Source organism: Anopheles arabiensis, chromosome X (assembly GCF_016920715.1).
Source record: "Anopheles arabiensis isolate DONGOLA chromosome X, AaraD3, whole genome shotgun sequence".
In the NCBI taxonomy this organism is placed as follows: domain Eukaryota; kingdom Metazoa; phylum Arthropoda; class Insecta; order Diptera; family Culicidae; genus Anopheles; species Anopheles arabiensis.
The window spans coordinates 3,430,027-3,450,516 of record NC_053519.1 but is presented as its reverse complement, the minus strand read 5'-3'; the positions used below and the strand labels follow the sequence as shown (position 1 = coordinate 3,450,516).

The following is a 20,490-nucleotide window of genomic DNA, read 5'->3' as shown; positions in this document are numbered from 1 at the left end:
GATAGGAACCTAAGAACCAGAAAGACCTAGGAGTCTTCCAAATACGGGTACGTAGAGAACGGAGATAAGAAGTTCAGTATTTTTTAATATCCTCTTCAATTGTTGAACCTGTAAGTAAGAGAAAACTGCAAACGGGGACAAATAAGGTTATGTTCTCAATAGAGATTTAATCCCGCAAGATCGGATGAGGCAGAACGTGCGATGCTTGAAGCCCTAGCACACGCTCGTGAAGTAGAGAAACCTCAGTGCACTAGTCTGGTTATTAATAATTTAAGCCTTCGTCTATTTATTGAACTCCACCGTGTACATATGAATACTTGATGACTTGAAATTATGTTTATGATTATGTCATTATGAAGAGTCGAGTCTGTAAGCAAGTTTGTGTTTTGTTTGTTGAGTTTTTTTTTTTTGTTCACGTTGTGAATGAGAGTGTGTGAAGTATTTTTTTCGTTTTCGTTTGTTACATTTTTATCTCATTTTTTTAGCGCTACACACTACACACTATCCGGAAATACAAATCGTTTGCCGTTAGTGGCTAGAGTTTTTGTTTTTGTTTTTTTTTCTTGTAAAAACGTCTACCGGCGATTTTTTCTCGTTATGACGAGCGAAGAAGGAAGGGATGGGAGGATCTTGTTGTGTTTTAGGTAAGAAGAGTCGAGGAGGGTATGAAAGTGAAATCTTAATATGTTGCGTGTTTTTTTTTTCTATTACCGTTCTCTTTTTTCTCTTTCTTTCCCTCACTTCTCTCTTCCTTTTTCTCGCTTCTATCTCTCTCTCTCTCTCTCTCTCTCTCTCTCTCTCTCTCTCTCTCTCTCTCTCTCTCTCTCTCTCTGTCTCTGTTTCTTTCTTTTTGTGCTATTCTAGTGTTACCCTCCTATCATTCCACCAAGCGAACAGAAGCGCGCTCCGTCTGCCTGAGAATGTTACGGTGGTTTAGAGAGTTAAGCAAACTTTAAAAAAAGAAAAGAACATTCACTATTTGGCATCTCCCTTTTCTTCTTCCTAACCGTTTCTCGGTTGCTGATCGAATGTCATGGATGGGATGATGGGATCGACATGAGAATAAAACATTTTTAAAATAAACCTGAAACTAACTCATAATACCATTCGTACATCTGTCCGCCTCTGTCACGGTTTAAAGATTGGCGCCCTTCTTCCTCCCCGCTCTCCGGGTCCGTTGTCTAAACCCAGGATGGGGAGGGGTTGGTTTGGACGCCAAACTTTGCTGCTGAGATTGGATAGCTGAACAGCTGAAAAATATACTGTTTCTGGAAGTTAGCTGCTGTCTCTAAAAGCTAAAACATAAAACAATCAAACAAACAAACAAAAAATGCACACTGTGCACATACACACACGCGCACCCATAGAGCGTGTGGGCAATGCGATGGCGGCAAAAAGCGCAGCCGGTGGCGGCCGCACGCACGTTGGTTTGTGGGTGGGCGCGCGGCAAAAATGCGATCAGGTTCCGTGTGTTTACTGAGATTATCTGAGTGTGTGTGTGTGGGTTTGGTGTACGCACCGTTTAGTTCTTCCCTTTTCATTCGCACCTCCACACCCCATTCTCCTCCTTCGCGACTACTGACCAAACGCGTCGCGGAATGTGCAGCCTGGGGCTTTCGTCTACTCGCTATGGTTTGTGTGGGGGAGGTCGGGGTGTTTCGTTTGTAGTTGCGGTTCTCTTGGCAATGCACAGGCACCCTATCTATACTAAAACGATTGGCAATCACGTAAAAAGCTGTGCGGATTTTCTTCTGTTTCTGTTTTTTTTTTTTTGTTCCTTTTTGGCCATGTAGAGTTGGAAGGGGAGCACTAGTGGGCTGGCGCGGGTAGAGTGGAGTGGGAGCGAAACCCTGCCCCCACACTGCACACGCTATGCAACGCTACAAATTATGCACCGTCCGTTAGTGTTGGGCTGTTGCGGGGCCCAAAATGCTGACCAAAAACCTAAACACTAAACCCTGCCCTTAACATTAAAAAAGCTGTAAAATCACAATACCTCGTTTGTTCCCCCTGTGACCTGTTCCATTTTTTGTTTCTCTTTTTTCGGTAGCTGTGTGTGTGTGTATGTGTGTTTGTTATGTGTGCTTGCCTTAACATCTATCGCTGCGGGTTTTTTTTGCAATAAAAAAAATAAACTCCCTCAATAAAACATACACATACACATCCATCTGGTTGCCGTATTATAAATATAAAAAAAACATCCATAAAATAAATAGATAATGACTTATGCGGTACACTACACGGTCTGCCTATACTGTCGATTTCATTGTTCCCCGCGAACGAGCTTCTCGCATGACTTTGTGTGACTGTGAAGCCCGTCGCTCCTTCCCCGTTTCCCTCTTACGCTTAAGCATGATACTGTTGCAATGATTTCCAGTGCGATTTTTCCACCGCCCCTTCCGGCGCCTCCCGCTCATAGCTCACTTTGGCCAGGGCGGCTGCACCGCGCTCTCCGTCGTCGTTAGCACCACCGCCACCAGCGTCCAGTTGGTCCCGGCCGGTCGAAGCTTTCGTGCTCGCGTCATGCAGCGCCGCCGTTTCCCGGTCGCCTATGGTTGGGCCCCGCTCGATCGCATCGCGCAGGGCCGCCACCTCCGCCGACGTGACCGACTTGTGGCGCCGGCCAACCCGGCAGCGGCGCTGGTAGCTGCTCTGCCGCTGCCAGCGGCGTACCTCCGACAGCCGCTCGCCCAGCTGGCGCCATTTGTCAAAGTTGATGTGCCCGTTCGGCAGGCTGCAACGGCAGGAGAAGGGAGGGCAATTAGTTTCGAATTAGGTGCGAAAAGGTTTGCAGCCGCGGTTTGCTGATTTCACACTCCGGCTGCCACGTGCCAAGCTAATCAGACACTAATGCACGTAAGAAGCGAAATAAAACTGTGATACTTAGAGTAGGGATCTCTGAACCTATCTGAACCTGGCCATATAAACTAAATCGTACTTTGCTCTAAATTAGCAGAAGTTGCTTGTAGAAAACAAAAATGTGATAATTTCCATCAAAGTACTTACGGCGTACTTCACGTGTTTAAGCTACCCTTCTTTAAAAATACTTCAGTAGGCTTTCCAGGGCCCCTTATCTTCCTAATCATGGCCATAGTAAGGGATTCAATTAGTCATGGAAAAATGAAGTTTTCGTCGTATTCGATTCTGGCTAGCTCCGAAGTGTTTTGGAATCGATTCCGGATAGTAGATCCGGAATCAGTTTCCGGAAGCGGCTCCGTAAACTGGTTCAACGAGCTGCTCCGGAATCTTAATCGGCTTCGGAATAGGAATTGGTTCCTGAATTGGCACCGGAATCGACTCCAGAATCGGAATTGGCTCCGGAATCAGAATCGGCTTTGGAATCGAAGTCAGTTTCGGCATCTCCAAAAGAATAGGCGTTTGGGTCCAATGAGGCTACGAATTGATAGCCGCAAAGAATCCTAATTTACTTGTAAATAATCCATTCTCATGAAGATTCCGGAGCTAATTCCAATTCTGAAGTCAATTTTGATTCCATTACGGGAGCAAATTGCGAATTCTCAGGTCGATTCCTATTCCGGCACTGATTCTGATTCCGGAGCCAATTCTGATTCCGGAGCCGATTCTGATTCCAGAGCCAATTCCTATTCCAGAATCGATTCCGGATTCGGAGTCGGCTCTGGAATCGGCTACGGAGTCAACTTCGGAATCGGCTCCGGCATCTTAATCGGCTTCAGAATCGGAATCGACTCCGGAATTGGCACCGGAATCGGCTCCAGAATCGGAATTATCTCCGAAATCAGAATTGGCTTCGGAATCGGAGTCAGTTTCGGCATCTCCAATGGAATGGGCGTTTGGGTCCAATGATGCTTCAATTCTGGACTCAATTCTGATTCCGTTTCCGGAGCAAATCGCGATTCCCAGGTGGATTCCGTTTCTGGAGCCGATTCTGATTCCAGAGCCGATTCCGGAATTGATTCCGGATTCAGAGTCAACTCCGAAATCGGCTCCGAAGTCAACTCCGGAATCTGCTCCGGCAACGGTTCCGGAATCGGCTCCAGAATCGGCTCCGGAGTCAACTCCAGCAACCGAATCAGCTCCAGAATTGACTCCGAACACGGAATTAGAATCGGGTAGGTCCGATTCCGAGCTACCACCACTAGTTTCAATGCCATATGGGCTTTAAAGATCTAAAAGCTATCGTCTTTCCTTAAAATAATGAGTAAAACCATTGCCCCTTAAACAACCGTTAGCATTCAATGTCTCTGGAAGTAACTCTAACGGTGGCTTCGAAGCCAACAGTCCAATTTTCCTGGTCTTTGTAAAACAGTGTGAAGTATAGATTCCTCCTGCCAGTTTTCTTTGTGATAATGGACCAATCAGGCAATGGGCAATGGAATAACCCCTCAAAACTGTTCCAGATCGCAAGGGTACAACAAACGGAGCAACCACTTACATCGAACTGCCGCTCGTCTCGTTGAGAAAGTGTAGATCTTTCAGCAGCAGGCTGAAGAATGGCAGCACCGCGACGGCCGAACCCTTTTTCGCGCTCGTTGGCCCCTGGCCGTCGTCCGACGAGCAGGAGGAGTTGTGCCGCGACGACTTGGACGAGGAAGAGGAGGACGTGGAGGAGGAACGTGCGCTAGCGGGGCAGCTGCGCCAGGCGGCAGCGTGCAGGGTCGCCCGGTACGTCGCGAAATTGTTCGTCGGATCGGCCTGGTGCTCCAGGATGGCGAGCTGCTGCCGGCCACCGCCGGCCGCACTGCTGCAGGTCGAGGAGCTGTTGCCGATGCCGCTGGCACTGGAGATCATGCTCGAGGAGGTCATGCCGGACAGCAGGGACGACGACGAGGAGGTAACCTTCGTCCACTGTAAACCGGAAGAGTGTGTGAGAGAGATAGAGATACAGATCTGTTTACACACACACACACACACACACACACACACACACACACACACACACACAAGGTGGGTGAACTTACCGTTTTCTTTAATCGCCCGATCGGACCGCCGGTCAGCGTGGCAATGATGGCCATCAGGCTGTTGAAGTTGCCCCGATTGAAGCACTCCCGCCCGGTTTCGATCCAAAACTCGACGGCCCGGGCCCGGTGGCGCTTCCGGGGCGACCGCAGTATGTCGGTCGCGACCACGTACGTCAGCCGGTTGTACCACTGCACGTACGCGAGCAGATTGCTTCCGGTCGGGCCGGTCCCGCGGTAGCAGGACGCGCCGGCCGACTGGCCGCTCGGCGGAAAGAACTCCTCCAGCCCGATGAACGAGAACCGCTCCGCCTCGATCGCGGTGAGCGTGTTCGCCATCAGCACGGGCGACCCGCTCGCCAGCTCGACCAGCGCCGGTGCCGTCTTCCAGTCGTCCAGCCCGCCCCCCTTCGCCGGTGGCCCGAGCGGGCCCTTCTCCACCTCGTACCGCTCCAGCTTGGCCAGCCGGTGGGCGAGCCGGCGCAGCGCCCGGGACAGCGTGCTGCGCTCACGCGCCTTCCCCCGATCGGGCGGATCGTGCGGCCGGCCGGTCGGTGGCGGAGGGCCTCCCCCGCCCGCCGACTGCTGCTCGGTGAAGCTGCGCACCAGCCGCATCATCCGCTCGTCCCGAAAGTCGTACGGGAAGTCGTTCATCCAGGCGGCGAGCAGGTGGGGCAGGTTGGCGGTGCCCCCGTTCGCGATGGCCGCCCGCAACGTTCGCTCCAGTATCTCGTCCGGCCGGAGGAACTGGCGCGCGGCAAGCAGAAAGGTGAAGATGAACGACCGGTCGGGCAGGTAGGAACCGGTCGGCGTGAAGTGGGTCAGCAGACCCTCGAGCGTGCCCGAGATGAGGTTCCCCTCGGTGTAGTGCAGCAGCAGATCGTCCGCTTTGGCGTACAGGGCCGGATCCTGGCGAATGAGAGGGGGGGGGGGGAAACAGAACAAGAAAAAGAGCGAAAAAAGCAACATGAAAAATCACCATTAGGCATTTTCAACATTTTAAATCTTATCATAGTTTTAACGCTGTTGTTACGGTTATCCCTTTAAGTCTTCTCTTGCCATTTGAATGTATTGTATGACATAATAAGACTACAATAAAACTCTCTTAAGACTGAAAGGGCCCATCTACAGAACTCTATTAAGGCTAGTAGTTAAAACCATTTCTAGACCATTAAGACATGAGGCGCATATAAACTATCAGAATTACGGCATATTGCTATGGATATGTTCTTGAGATGTCAATGAAGTACTGACTATGAAGTCATAATAATTGTTGATAGTTATTTTAGAATTATTATGCTGTCTTAATATTTTTTCTGATGAATACGCTCGCAGAAATCCATGTCGTCCATCGCTCGTTAGAGCAGAAATCCATGTCAAGAAAATGTCTCTGTTTAAAATATATTATATATATTAAGAAAATATAAAAGCGCCTCAATAATATGCAACTTTTAGGTTTAAAAATAAATTATTTTTAATATATAGATTTGTTTGCAATGCCCTCAATTTGCACCAAAAGCTTTTTCAAGGCTGTGCCATAATAAACACGACATGAAAAACGTTTGAGAAATTGCCATTTTTCTATTTGGCATGTAAACTATGAATTGGCTTATCAACAGTTCAACACGGCTGACACATATTGGATACATAAATCAACAATCTTGTGCAATTAAAAGGATTCCATTGGCTTGCTAGTGCTATCTGTTTGAAGACTCTCCACATACAGATAATCTCCTACATACACGAGACCTGATGTACGTAATTTTCGACATTCGCGGGTTTCTGAATTTGACAGTTCTTTGAATACGTTTTTTAATACGTTCTTGAATACGGCTGCATTCTTTCATCTAACAACGTTTTACTGATTTGATACATTAACAGTTAAGAGCAACATGATTAAAAAAAGAAAAATTGTTTAGACGTTGAAGAATAACCACCCACTGCAAGCAAAAGGAAAAGAAGCTTAAATATATAATAGCTGAAAACCGCTTTTCCACGTTTTGCGATAATAGCGTATCTCAGGTACAGTCTGTATAGATTGTTTCCTTCATCCAAGACTTAGCAAGCATTTAATAAGATCAACTGATCCTGATGCCTCAGTCTCAAATAACGAGTCTTAAAACATGCTTAAGAATACGTTTACAGGTTGGTTAAAGCCAGCCTTCAGAACGTTTGAATGGTTTAACAACTTTAAAGACTGCTAAGTATGTTCAAAAAACATGCTTAAACTATGAGGCTTAGTAAACTCATAGTAAAGCATTCTTAAAACACGTTTGAAAGTAAAAGCTACAGGAAATAGGAAATGCTTCTTGGGAATTGTGCGTTTCCCATTCACTCTCGCCTAAATGGGAAAATAATGTTGATGAGTTCTCTCTCTCCACAGAATTTGCAAATTTGCAAGAGCGTTTAAATTACCACTGCCGTTTGCCTCACTTCCGGCGGTGCGTCCGTCTCGGTCCACTGGCCAGAATCGACGCTACCGCTCGGCCAGCAGCGCTTCTGGTTCGCCAGCCGGCCGGCTCCTCCTCCCCCTCCTCCATCGTCCGCCACGCCCCGCTGATAGCTGCCACCGATGCCCTCCGTCATCTCGACCGTCCGGCTGCTGTACAGCTGCTTCTCCATCCGCTCTTCGGTCACCTCCCACGGGTCGAGCACGGGGTCGCCCGGCCGGCCGCTCCCAATCGGCTGCACCACACACGTTTCCGTCGTCTTGCGGCAGTTCGACACCGTGAGGGAGGTTTCGACCGCGACGACCAGCCCCGGTCCCGGGCTGCTCCGGTGCAGCTTCTCGATGATCCGGTTCAGCACGACGATGGACGGTATCTCGCCCGCCCGCAGCGCGTCCCGTATCGATGCGGCGTCCTCGTCCACCGCACCATGGTCGGCGCTTTCCGCCGGCAGCCGCACCGGTATGCCGTTGATGAGCAGTATCTCCTCCTCGTGGACGGTGCGCGACTGCGTGATGTCCTCCAGGACGAGGCCGGCCGCCGCACCGCCACCACCACCAACACCGGTCGCACTGGACGAGGTGGTGGAGGAGGCGGCCGCGGCCCCGTTCAGCAGCGAACTGATGCGCTCGAGTACGTGCTGCCCCTGGATGCCGCCGGTGGCGTCATCCTCGACCGTGTTGGACATGCTTTCCCCCCCGCACGCGGTTGCGCGTGTCTCTGTGTGTTTAACACGGTATGTGTGTGCGTGCGTGTGTTTGGTTGTGTCGCGCGACCTTCTTTCTCCTTTAGCGCATTGTTGTTTCCTTTGTCCTCGGGTTGTTTGTGGTGTTTGAGCTTTGATGGGATTGAAAGGTTGAGCAAACCACAGCCGTTTGATGGTTTTCTGGACGCTGGATTGTGTGTTGTTCGCGTGTAGGTATGCACGCTGTTCGTGTTCTTTCCTGCTGGGCTTGTAAACTGAGCTACAAAATGACTAATACTGCACTAGCTGCTCGGTGCGCGTTCACCCTCCTCCCCCGGGCACTGCCCGCTGCCGGTGGGCATTCGAGCTCAAGGTTTTCGCCAGCACAGGCAGCTGGAGGTCGGGACGCGGAAACCGGGGGACGGGGTGGGGGGTTTATGATTTCACTTTGTACTTTTCACTGAGCCGCCCAGCACCCGAGCACCGTACTGCACACCAGACACACATGCGGTCGTAAAATCAATGCCAAAAATAGTTGAGCGAGCGGCAAACTGCCAGTGCCGACGAATGCCTGGAGAACATTTTCCGTCCACGCCAGATTGAGCAAAAAAAACGGGGGAGAGTTAAAAAAAAAACAACAAAACGGGTGCGGGTCCGTACGGAACTTTCTTGTTTTTTTACTGCTCTCTTTTTCTCTCTTTCGCTCTCTCTCTCGGGGCGTATCACTCTTCCACACACGGAGGCGACACAGGACGGACACACACACACACACGCCCGCCGTTGTTCACTCTATTGCTTTTGCCGATGCTGCTGCTGCTGCTGCTGGTGCCGCTCCGGGGAAACCGTAAACAGGAGTTGGGAACGCTTGCTGTACACGGCCCTGTTCAATACTGCACCACCGCATTTCCCTACCAAACACGCACCCACACACCCAAACACACACGCACGCACAATAGCAAGCGAATCTGAACGCCAAGCGTCATGTGTTTTTATGCCCGTGCTGTTTGCTGTTGTTGCTTTTGCCAGCGGCTTTGACAGATCGGGTACGCGTACCGCGCTAGGTACGCAACGCGCCAGTATAAACACGCGCTGGTCACCCTGCTGGTGACATTCGCCAATGCAAGCGTTGAGCACGAACATTTGGCAGCTCGGAGGCGGTGGTGGGTGGTTCGGTGCGTGGAAATGGAAATAAGATTTTCCTGAGCGAGGGCGGGTGGAGGAAGGGCGTAGAGAATTGCGTTTACAATTCGAACGAAAGTAAAACTTGACATTTTACGCAAGATGTTTATAAAAAAAATGTGAAATTTAAAACTTTTACAATGCACACTTTGAGTGCTAGACCATTTTTGTTTATGTTTCCCTGGGTGCACAAGCACTTTTTGTTTACATTTTTGATGACCATCATATAGGATAGCCATGGCCCACAGGGAAGTGTTACTAAGAGAAATAGACAATCACTATGTCTACCTCAAAAAGAGACCTCTGATTATGGAGCATCCCGCAACATAGGACGGAAAACTCCGTCGAAAGAAGAAGAATAAGAAGAAGAAGAAACGTTACTGAATATAAACAAATTAAAGGTGGATGAAAATAGTGATGTTTAATACAATTTTGTTTCATTTCTTGTTATATTTCCATTGTTTTGCTTTGTCTTGATCATTTAATCGCAAAAACAACAAATATTTTAAAGATTTTTTTTCCAATAGGATGCTTCGTTGGAAAGCGATCATGTAAAGAACGTATGTTGACATTTGGATAATAATTTTACTAATATCTGCTGTACATTAGACAGTTTGAAAACTCAAATTATATCTAAAATATATGTGGCTGCACTATATTGATCGAAGGAATTGTTATTTTGCATTTATATTCCCAATTTTCACTTTTCGCTAAAAAGGAAAAAAACAAAAATTTGCCAAACCCGCATACACTATAAAGTTGCTAAACATTTTGTTGATTTTTTTCACAAAATGTCATGATAATACGCTCTATCTGTTACAAGATATTAAGATTTAAAGTCTATGGTTCCTGGCTATCATATATGATAGCCGTGGCACTCAAAGTGTTAATTTGAAATTAGTTTTGTCCGTTTCGGTATGCAAACACGTCCAAAAATGTTCCTGCAACAAATAAACGTGAAACAAATCGATTTGTTTCTCTTGCAACAAAAATTCCGCAGCATGCCTTTGACAGTTCGTCCATTCGATTTGGCAACAAATGTTCCCGCAACATTTTCATAGACGGGCCAAAGATTATCCACCATAGTTCCGTTTTTTTTTATTCCAGTCACGTATACTAATGGAATTGGAGTGCTTTTTTTAATTATTGCGGGTACAACCTGTCACCTTGATTGTTGTGGCGTCTTACTGCAGACTTCTCTAGAGTATAGACTATCTATTTTCTGTGACCATTCTCATTGTTGTAAATTGTTTCCTTTTTTTAACGGAGCGACACCCCTGACGCTCTGCCTAGTAAAAGGGCCTAGTAAATGGGAACATATCAAATGTCCACAAATATTGCGTCCCCATCTCAATACCTGCAATACCTACTGTTTTTTTTTTAATATCTGGTCTTGTCCGTTTCGGTTTGGAAATCGAACTCGGACACTGTCTGCCCAATCTGGTATACTGGTAAAGAGACATTTAAAGAAACAGAACGCACCCCCACTACTTACGTGTCCGGTCGGATCCTTCGCAACGCAGCCATTCTGAGGTAGTCGCCGTTCGAGCAGAAACCTTGCCTTTATGCTGCCGCATTGGCGGCGCATCTCCGCCTGTAATGCCGCCTGCAGATTGTGCTCCTCGCCCGACGGTTTCTTGTTGTGTCTGTCCCCGTCGCCTAGTTTGCCGTCCTCGCCCGCAGCGCTTAGCTTCGGCAGGCGGCCCGGCGGGGTCGCGTCCAGCTCGCCTAGCCCCAGCCGCAACGTTTCCTCCAGCCGCTGGGCCAGCAGGGACGTGCGGATGCCGCCCTTGGGCGTGTTGTTGTGCTGTGCGGCCGACGCCATGTGCGGATTCGGCGGGGGTGGAATCGACCGGGGCTTCACGGGCACGGGTGGTTTTTTCGGGGGACCGGCCGTTGCCGTCGTCGCCGTCGGCACGGTTGTCGAGTTCATGGCGAGCGTCCTATGCGACACGCACAAATTTTGGAAACTACAGTCTCACTCTCCCGCCCGCCCACAATCCTTCCCCCTGTCACGGCGTGGCGTCAGACGATGTTGTGCCTGCTCACGGGTTCCATGCAAACAGGCAGTGCAGGATAGGAGGATGGGAAAGCACTACTAGCACCACTGCACCAGGCACGTGCAGACCGTTTTATTGTCGTGACGTGTGAAATTGTTGTGACTGGAAAAAGTTTTATTCACTAATTTTTGGCGACTGCACAAACACACGAGATTGAGAAGATAGACGACAAAAAAAAACCGCCGGATGTGTATCCTTTTCCTTTTTGCTGGTTGACTGTATGTAGATAGAGAGCCCTATATTCGAGGACCCTCGCGTATAACTAAATACCGTTCAACACGGTGCAAGCGTAACCCTTGGTGGCTACTGCGCAATCGCCACCCTTCGCCAGCGCGCAGAAGAGGCATTGGGGGAGACATGTATGCATCAGGATATACGCGTTTTACGCTAGACGTCTCCCATCCCTTTGCCAGGGCTTCTTCTGCTGCTTGTGGCATCGGAGTGGACGGCTTTCCCGTCCCTTTAATTATTCAACCGTGTGGGTGGGTATGTGTGCGGGCTGGTGAAACATGCTAGCGGCTCGAACCATCCCAAACGCGAACCAATGCATACGCGTCCTTGCAACGACTTTTTTTGAATTTTAATGCTAGCAGAAAAAAATGTTTCCGAAGTAGGGTAGGGTAACTGTACCAGTTTTCGGCAGCATTTAAAGTGAAAAATAATATGTTTATCGTGGTTTTAAAGTTCCAAACAAGTAAGAATAAATTATTCAAGTAAAAAAGCTTTCATAAAAATCACCCTTTCATTGGTTTACTGTTGTGGTTCGCTTAATCACAAAACCTGTAGAACAATGAAATCTGTACAATTTATTTGATTTTTTTTAAATACACAATGAAACTTGTACGTGAAACTTCGTATATGAATGAAAAAAAAACTAGGATACTTTCTCTTCAAAATTATGTTTTCAAACATTTTTTATTGCATTTTTGTAGAATTTCACGTTCTTAACTACCCCTCCGAAAATAGGTACACTGCCGAAAACTGGTACAATTACCCTATTTCAACCAAACTTGCGGTCACGGTTACGGTTCTGGCCACTTTCCGTTTATACCAGTTGTGCCAACGTATTATTCGTACCGTCGTTGACAGCTGTCAAAGTGGGCTCTGCAGCAGTGCTGCCAGTTATTGATCCCGCTACGAAATTCCCTGCACGCTACGTGTTGAGAGGAAAAGAGAGTGCGAGCGGAGAGAGGGAAAGAGTGAAACAAAATAGAACAACACAGCAGCACCCAAAAAGCATTCCGATCAGTGCACATATTGGCAGTTTTCTTCCGCAGGATAAATCGCCATTAGTGAGACCAAAACACAAAAAAGAAAGTGGACATTTCCCAGCAGCAACACACACAAAAGTGCCGCCACACGATGGTTTTCGGTGTGGTTCCGTAAGAGCTGTGGAGCGCGTGAGTGCGTGTGTGTGTGTGTGTGTGTTTTGCACCCGGGAGAGCTCAAATCCAGCTATTCAAACCAGATCCCGCCTCACCCACCATCCCGCAGGAGGTGTGCGTGTGTTTCGCTGGCCTGCAATGTTGTCATCAAACACGCCCGACTGCCCGTAAGCGAAACAACAAAACAGTCGCCCCCGTCTCGCCCGTCTGTTGCTGTTGTTGTTGTTGTTGTTGTGTGCGAGCGACAGCAAGGGACACGTCATTTTTTTCGCCACACTGACAGGTGTATTTGCAGGCGTGTGTGTGTGTGTGAGAGAGTTTTTTAAACATGTCAGGCTCCTGTTTTGCTTAACGCAATCGTCTGCAATCATTCGAACGAACAGTAGCGGAGAAAGCAGAAAGGAAAGACAAAACACAGGGAGAGAGAGAGAGAAAGAGTCCTTTTGAGGATCCTACATTCCAGCCCGGCCACCACCAAACACCCGATCAACCTCAATCAACGCCAATCCCACACATACGCGCTGCTGGAAAGGATCGAACCAGCCGGGTGCAATCTCTGTGTGTGTGTGCGGGGGCTCTGGGGCTAGTGTGAGCAGCATCCAACCGTGAGGAGGGAGGGAGGGGGTCGCGGGAGAACGAAGCATGATGTGGCTCGGTGGTGGCAGGTGCCGTACCTTTCCGGCGCTGCTTCTGCTGCTGCTTGTCACGGTCACGGCCGTGGCGAGCGGAGCGGATGGGACGAACGTGGACAAGGTGCCGCTGAAAGCGGCAACGCCCGGCCAGCAGGAGGAAAACGCTGGCGGGGAGGACGGTAAAGCGCAGCCGACGGCAACACCGCCGACGGGCGAGCGGGTGGAGAGTCCGGTGCCGTCCGGCACCAACCAGCAGCGCAAAGCGGCCGAAGGTTTGATCGACGGGCTCGGCGGGGAGGAGCGCAAGGGCGACGCGGAGCAGCAGCAGCAGCAGCAGCAGCATCCGTGGGAGAAACTGGACCTGGACACGATCAAGCTGGTGCAGATAACGGATTTCAGCAAGGAGAAGGACAACAAGAAGATACCGGCCGTGCTGTACGACATACTGGAGGTGCAGAAGCGCCTGATCCAGAACATCGTGACCGAGATCGAGGAGATCGAGCAGCAGCAGGAGGCGGAGGCGGGGGCGCAGGGGCTGGGCCCGGGCAGTGCGGCCGGGCAGCCGAGCGAGGAGGCGGTCGAGGCGCAGCAGATTTACGAGCATGCGATCGGCGTGCTGAACCGGACGAAGGTGGACCGCCTGCTCGGCCACAAGCTGATGGTGGAGGCGGCCGGCAAGGGCCACCCGCTCGCCCGCAGCCACGTCGCGTGGGCCCAGCTGCTCGGCAATCCGGTCCCGCTCGACATCGAGTCGGCCAAGCGCACCTTTCTCGAGCTGGCCGCGGACGGGCTGCCGGACGCGCAGATGGGGCTCGGCTTCATGTACTCGGCCGGCATCGGGTTCAACGTGAGCCAGGCGAAGGCGCTGCTCTACTACACGCTCGCGGCGGCCGGCGAAAACTCCTGGGCCCAGATGGCGCTCGGCTACCGGTACTGGGCGGGCGTGGGCGTGCCGAACAGCTGCGAAACCGCCCTCGACTACTACCGCAAGGTGGCGACCAAGGTGGCGTCCCAGGTGACGTTCAGTGGCGGGGCGGCGGTGCACCGCATCCGGCTGCTGGACGAGGTGGACAACTCCGGGCCGAGCTCGGGCATCCTCGACAACGATCTGATCGACTACTACCAGCTGCTGGCGGACAAGGGCGACGTGCAGGCGCAGGTCGGGCTCGGCCAGCTGCACTACCAGGGCGGCCGGGGCATACCGCTCGACCACCAGCGGGCGCTGCAGTACTTCAGCCAGGCGGCGAACGCGGGCAATGCGGTGGCGATGGCGTTCCTCGGCAAGATCTATCTCGAGGGCAGCGACAACATTAAGGCGGACAACGAGACCGCCTTCAAGTACTTCAAGAAGGCGGCCGACCTGGGCAACCCGGTTGGGCAGAGCGGGCTCGGCATCATGTACCTGCACGGCAAGGGCGTCCGGAAGGACACGGGCAAGGCGCTCAAGTACTTTGCGAAGGCGGCCGACCAGGGCTGGGTCGACGGGCAGCTGCAGCTCGGCAACATGTACTACAGTAAGTATATGACACGTGGACCAGAGAGAGAGAGAGAGTGGGAGAGGAAGCGAGAGCAATTCCATTTGAAATTAATTTCCATTTCGTTCGCCCCACCCAGGTGGCATCGGTGTGCAGCGGGACTTTAAGCTTGCGATCAAGTACTTCAGCCTCGCGTCCCAGTCCGGCCACGTGCTCGCGTTCTACAACCTCGGCCAGATGCACGCGATCGGGCTCGGCATGATACGGTCCTGCCCGACCGCGGTCGAGCTGTTCAAGAACGTGGCCGAGCGGGGCAAGTGGGCCGACCGGCTCATGTCCGGCTACCAGGACTACCGGTCATACCGGTTCGAGGAATCGTTCATGCAGTACGCACTGCTGTCCGAGATGGGGTACGAGGTGGCGCAAAGCAATGCCGGCTTCCTGCTCGATCGCGAGGAGGTGAACCTGTTCAAGGACCGCGGCGAGGAGCTGGTGCGCGCCCTGCAGTACTGGGGACGGGCCGCGGCTCAGGGCTACTCGGCGGCGCAGGTGAAGCTCGGCGACTACCACTACTACGGCATGGGCACTCTGATCGACTACGAGATGGCTGCCTCCCACTACAGGTGAGAGCTGGTGGGAAACGGGTTGCGCCAACATTTCGCAAGCCGTGCGACCGCCTCACACGATTACGATTCTGGAATCGATTCCGATTATAGAATCTATTCCGACTCTGGAACCTATTCTGATTCTGGAATCAACTTCGATTCTAGAATCGTGTGATCTAGTGGTAGGAGCTCAGAATCGAAACTACTCGGTTCTAGTTCCGTGTTAGGAATAAATTCTGGAATCGTTTCCGAACCTGGATTTGATTCCGATTCTGGAATCTATTCCAATTCTGGAATCTATTCGGATTCTTGAATAAATTCCGATTCTAGAATCAATTCCATTTTGGAAAACGATTCTGATTCTGGAATTCATTCCTACTCTGAAATTAATTCCGATTCTAGAATTGATTCTGAATCTGGAGCTCAATCGATTCCGATTTCGATTCCAATTCCAGAGCCGATTCCGAAGCCGTCTCCGATTTCGGAATCGGCTCCGCAATTAGAATCGATCTGGTATCCGTAATCAGCTTCGGGATCGGAATCAGAATTGGCTCAGGAATCAGAGTCAGTTCTACAATTGATATCAGAAGTTTTAGAAACGAATTCAGCCCCGGAATCTCCATGGGAATGGATCGTTTACAAGTAAATTTAGGTTCTTGGCGGCTATCGATACAATCGTTACTCCATTGAACCCAATCGTCTATTCTCATTGAGATACCGAAATCGAATTTGATTCCGGGGCCGATTCTGATTGCGGAGCCGACACCGATTCTGGAGCCGAATTCCAGCCGAATTCCGAATTCGATACTGGAGCCGATTCCAGAAACTGATTCCGGACCTACTCTCCGGAATCGATTCCACAAAATATCAAAGCTAGTCAGAATCGATTCTTTTTTTTTTTCAATCTTTTTCTACTCATTCAACCCACCCACAGGATGGCTTCCGAGCAGCAGAACAACGCGCAAGCGATGTTCAATCTCGGCTACATGCACGAGCAGGGGCTCGGTATGAAGAAGGACATTCATCTGGCGAAGCGGTGCTACGATTTGGCCGCGGACTCGAGCGTCGACGCGAAGGTCCCGGTAACGCTGGCCCTCATCAAGCTGCAGCTGCTCTTCAAGCTGGAATCACTGAAAGAGGTAAGTCGTTCGTTCGGTTCGGCTTTCCCATTCCACCGCTAACGATTACTAACGCTCGCCGATTTCCCTCCCCTCCCCACTCTAGACGCCGTTGAAAATCATCTTCAACCTGGATGAAAATATTGCCTCGAACTGGGACCTGTACCTGATCACGGTCATCACGATACTGTGCGGTGCCGTGCTGTACTTCCGGCGCCCGGTACCGCGTGCCCCACCGGCACCGAACCAAACCGGTGCCGCCACCAGCACCGGTGGCAGCAGCCAGCAGGCCCCGCCGTCCCCGGCCAGGACCGACCGCGATGACGCGCCAGCAACGTCCGCCGCCCCGTCCGGGTCCACCGGCGAGCAGGAGCACCGGGCAGCTGCCAGCGCCAGAAATGCAACAGCAGAAAACCGGGCAAATCGCAATACCGAGCCAGCAGATGCCACGTTAAATGAAAACGTTGAGTAGAGAGGCACATATAGGGTACGGCCGAGAGAAAAAGAGAGAGATAGAGAGGAAAGTAAGGGCCAACTTTAAACTATTGTAAATAAATGTGATATTACCTTTTGTTTCAAAATAGTTATCACACAAACAACACACACACACATAGTCACACCGACACAGCTGTAAGGTAAATGAAGAGAATCACTCGTGTGTAATTTTGTTTTTCTTCTTTTTTTGTTGTTTTATTCCGAAACTTTTTCTTCATCGCACACAGTGTGTACACGTGCTTCAAAATGTTTCATGTGTACACTTCTCCTTCTTCTACAACGTGTAACACGTCCTAACACTATACACAGGCCTTTTTGTGTCTTACTCAGTACACTAGGCAGCCGGATAGGAGGTCCCGGTCCATTCTAGACCTGAACGCAAGGCGGGCCATACTGTTAAGTCTGTGCCACGGGGCCGACCCATATGCGCCGTTCGAATGGTGTCAGCGCACTATGATTAAATAGCAATGGGTATGTTATTTAGTACCTAGCCGAAGGCAAACATAAACTGCTCGCCTACCTTTGCTCTACGACGGGAGAAAAAACGGTTATATTATCACCTGTACAGCGAGAAATGAATGTAAAAGACTGATTTGGAACAGAGACGACCGTGTATTGCGGGTAGATTTATTTCCAGAGGCGTGAACAAAAAGCAAAACGTTATGGACGACATGTGTGTTGCATATTTCTCCTTCTGTAGTTTGCCCTAACGCTCAGCTCCGTTTTCGAAAAATATTACAATCAGTTTTCAGCGCCTTATTTTCAGCGCAATCAGTGCAATTGTTGTGTTGTTGACGATTGTGTGTGAAAATCGCGGTTGGGAATAGAAATGGAACAGAAAAAAAAGTAGCCTCCCCTCCGTCATCCAACTTAGGCGAAATAATTCAAATTAGCCTTCTTCTTCGACTGCACCTCCATGATTGCGTCCATAAAGTCCTCATGTATGACGGACACGGCCGACCGGCGGAGCGCAATCATGCCCGCCTCGACGCACACCGCCTTGCACTGCGCGCCGTTGAAGTCGTCCGTCGACCGGGCCAGCTCCTCGAAGTTCACGTCCGGGCTGACGTTCATCTTGCGCGAGTGGATCTGCATGATGCGGGCGCGCGCCTCCTCGTTCGGGTGCGGGAACTCAATCTTGCGGTCGAGACGCCCGGACCGGAGCAGGGCCGGATCGAGAATGTCCACCCGGTTGGTGGCCGCAATCACCTTGATGTCGGCGGTCGAGCTAAACCCATCGAGCTGGTTGAGCAGCTCCAGCATCGTGCGCTGCACCTCGCGGTCGCCCGCCTTCTCCGAGTCGAACCGCTTCGTACCGATCGCGTCCAGCTCGTCGATGAAGATGATGGCCGGCGACTTTTCCTTCGCGAGCGCGAACGCATCGCGCACCAGCTTCGCCCCGTCGCCGATGAACATCTGCACCAGCTGCGGGCCGGCCAGCTTCAGAAAGGTGGACTTGGTCTGGGCGGCACAGGCGCGCGCCAGCAGCGTTTTGCCCGTCCCGGGCGGCCCGTACAGCAGCACACCCTTCGGCGGGTGGATGCCCAGGTTCTTGAACTTGTCCTTGTGCGTCATCGGCAGCACGACCGCCTCGATCAGCTCCTGGATCTGCTTGTCCAGCCCGCCAATGTCCGAGTACTGCTCGGTCGGCCGCTCGTCCACCTCCATCGCCTTCACGCGCGCATCGTACTCGGCCGGCAGCGTCTCCAGTATCAGGTACGAGTCCTTGTTCACGCCGACCAGATCGCCCGGCTTCAGCTTGTCCGAGTCGACCAGCCCGATCACCGGCAGGAAGTAGGTCTGGCGGGTGGACGTTTTGATGACCGCACACTTACCCTTGCGCTGCGAGTCGAGCACCACGACCGCCCCGTCGTCCTCCTCCTCCTGCGGGTCCACGTCCAGCAGCTCGATCACGTTCGACACCAGGTACGGGAGCGTTTTGTTCACCTTGATCTTCTCCGTGTTGTCCTTAATCTTTTCGTTCTGCGTCTGCAGCTCGTGATTGATGCGCACCACCTCGCTCTTCATGATTTTGATCTCGTTGTCCATCAGCCGGGTGCGGCTGACCAGCTCGTCCGTCGACATACGCAGCACCTCCTCGCCGAGCTCCTCCGAGTCTTCCCAGATTTCACGATCCTCCAAATTTCCGGCCATTTTTCAGCACACTCTCTTTTTACCGCACTTGCACGGAGCTGATGGGGCAGGAGTTCCGGGATTTACGTTGATGCGGTTGATTGTGATCGGTGTACCGTCTTGCGCTGTGTCTTCGCGTTCCTAGTTCTGGTGCGAAGCCTCTCCCCAGTGCAAGTCGCTGTTCGCAAGATGACTATTGAAATTCGCTGCTCCGACGCTGTCAACTATGATTATATTTGCGATTTCTGTGTGGTAGAAGAAAGGCCCCCGCTACACTTTTGCTCACTCACGCTGTCCGGTTGCCTTGCCGTGTGCTTCCTTGTCCCCTTCGCCCCAGAAGCGGCACCGCTTGACAGCGATGAGTTGCGTACGCACGTTTACACCGCGCAGTTGAGCGATCCCACCCTTTGCTCGGTTCGGACCAGAGTGACCAGAAATAACAATTCTTACCGATTTTTGAAATGCTTACCGATTCACAGATGACCACCCTAAAACTACCGATTATTCATTTTTCCTACCGAAAATCACAGATTTTTTCACACTATTCACCAAGAAATCGTAAAACTATTTCCTCAAACAGTTTAACAGACTGCAGGTGAGAGATGGCTGTGAGAGAATTGAGAACGGCGATACGATTGTTAAAATCCCAAGCGCCACAGATTAAGCTTAAACGACTGGAAAATTGAATATCCATAGAAAAAAATGAAAGCTCCTCAGCTTCATTGGTTTGATCAATAGATGGCGTATTACAACTCATCATTATATTGCTATCCTTTTCTTGCAATGTGTTTCGACAACTTTCATCTTATCATGACCTATATAGCCTTCTAACTTTCTGAGCAAAAATCTATATGAATGGTCGTGTGGTCAGATACGTGGGTATCAACACCAACGACCATCACTCAAATCTCACTTGCTTTAGTGCTGGTGGTTTCCATTGGAGTTTAGTATTTAAACAATCGTATCGCCGTTCTAGTTCTAGCGATGCATAACTTCAATGCGAAACCATACAACAGTACAGGGGAAATGAGAAAGCTCTCCTCCAAGCGATGAAGCTCAACTGGTTGTGGTATCCCTCCAACAGAGAGCGCCACCAGCTTTTTCGCTATTTTTAGAATGCATGAGTCGTTTGCCGTCTGCTAAACGAAGTCTTTCTATATTCCGTTTAGGTAGAGAACTTGAGTCGTTTAGAAGCCGTTTAGTGGTCGTTTAGTGGATTTGTGGCACTTGGGATACTTTTGTGTCGGATGCACGGGGATTAAAACAATTCGAAACAAACAAGACTTAAAGGTATCCACACAAATTATTATAAAACTTTATTCCCTATTCCTATACTAAT

At 50.6% G+C, this 20,490-nt stretch overlaps 3 protein-coding genes across 4 annotated transcripts; 1 reads left to right on the top strand and 2 right to left on the bottom strand.

Moving 5' to 3' along the window:
• Positions 1–262: 262 nt before the first annotated feature.
• LOC120906106 (ras-GEF domain-containing family member 1B-like) lies at positions 263–11,557 on the bottom strand. 2 transcript variants are annotated; one of them, XM_040317553.1, is made up of 4 exons: positions 10,744–11,557; positions 4,941–5,846; positions 4,415–4,827; positions 263–2,734 (listed from the first exon to the last, which is right to left on the bottom strand). In XM_040317553.1, exons 1-4 carry the CDS (start codon positions 11,179–11,181, stop codon positions 2,347–2,349), a joined length of 2,145 nt encoding a protein of 714 aa, XP_040173487.1. In that variant the 5' UTR covers positions 11,182–11,557; the 3' UTR covers positions 263–2,346. The 2 variants fall into 2 exon arrangements, with proteins under 2 accessions (XP_040173487.1, XP_040173486.1); XM_040317552.1 differs by lacking the exon at positions 10,744–11,557 and adding an exon at positions 7,353–9,100.
• Positions 11,558–12,445: 888 nt separating this feature from the next.
• Positions 12,446–17,186, top strand: LOC120905460 (protein sel-1 homolog 1). Its single transcript, XM_040316246.1, has 4 exons — positions 12,446–14,839; positions 14,940–15,423; positions 16,340–16,544; positions 16,630–17,186. Exons 1-4 carry the CDS (start codon positions 13,336–13,338, stop codon positions 16,993–16,995), a joined length of 2,559 nt encoding a protein of 852 aa, XP_040172180.1. The 5' UTR covers positions 12,446–13,335; the 3' UTR covers positions 16,996–17,186.
• Positions 17,187–17,610: 424 nt separating this feature from the next.
• On the bottom strand, positions 17,611–19,480 carry LOC120905461 (26S proteasome regulatory subunit 6A-B). Its single transcript, XM_040316247.1, has one exon. It carries the CDS (start codon positions 19,170–19,172, stop codon positions 17,889–17,891), a length of 1,284 nt encoding a protein of 427 aa, XP_040172181.1. The 5' UTR covers positions 19,173–19,480; the 3' UTR covers positions 17,611–17,888.
• Between the last annotated feature and the right edge of the window lie 1,010 nt (positions 19,481–20,490).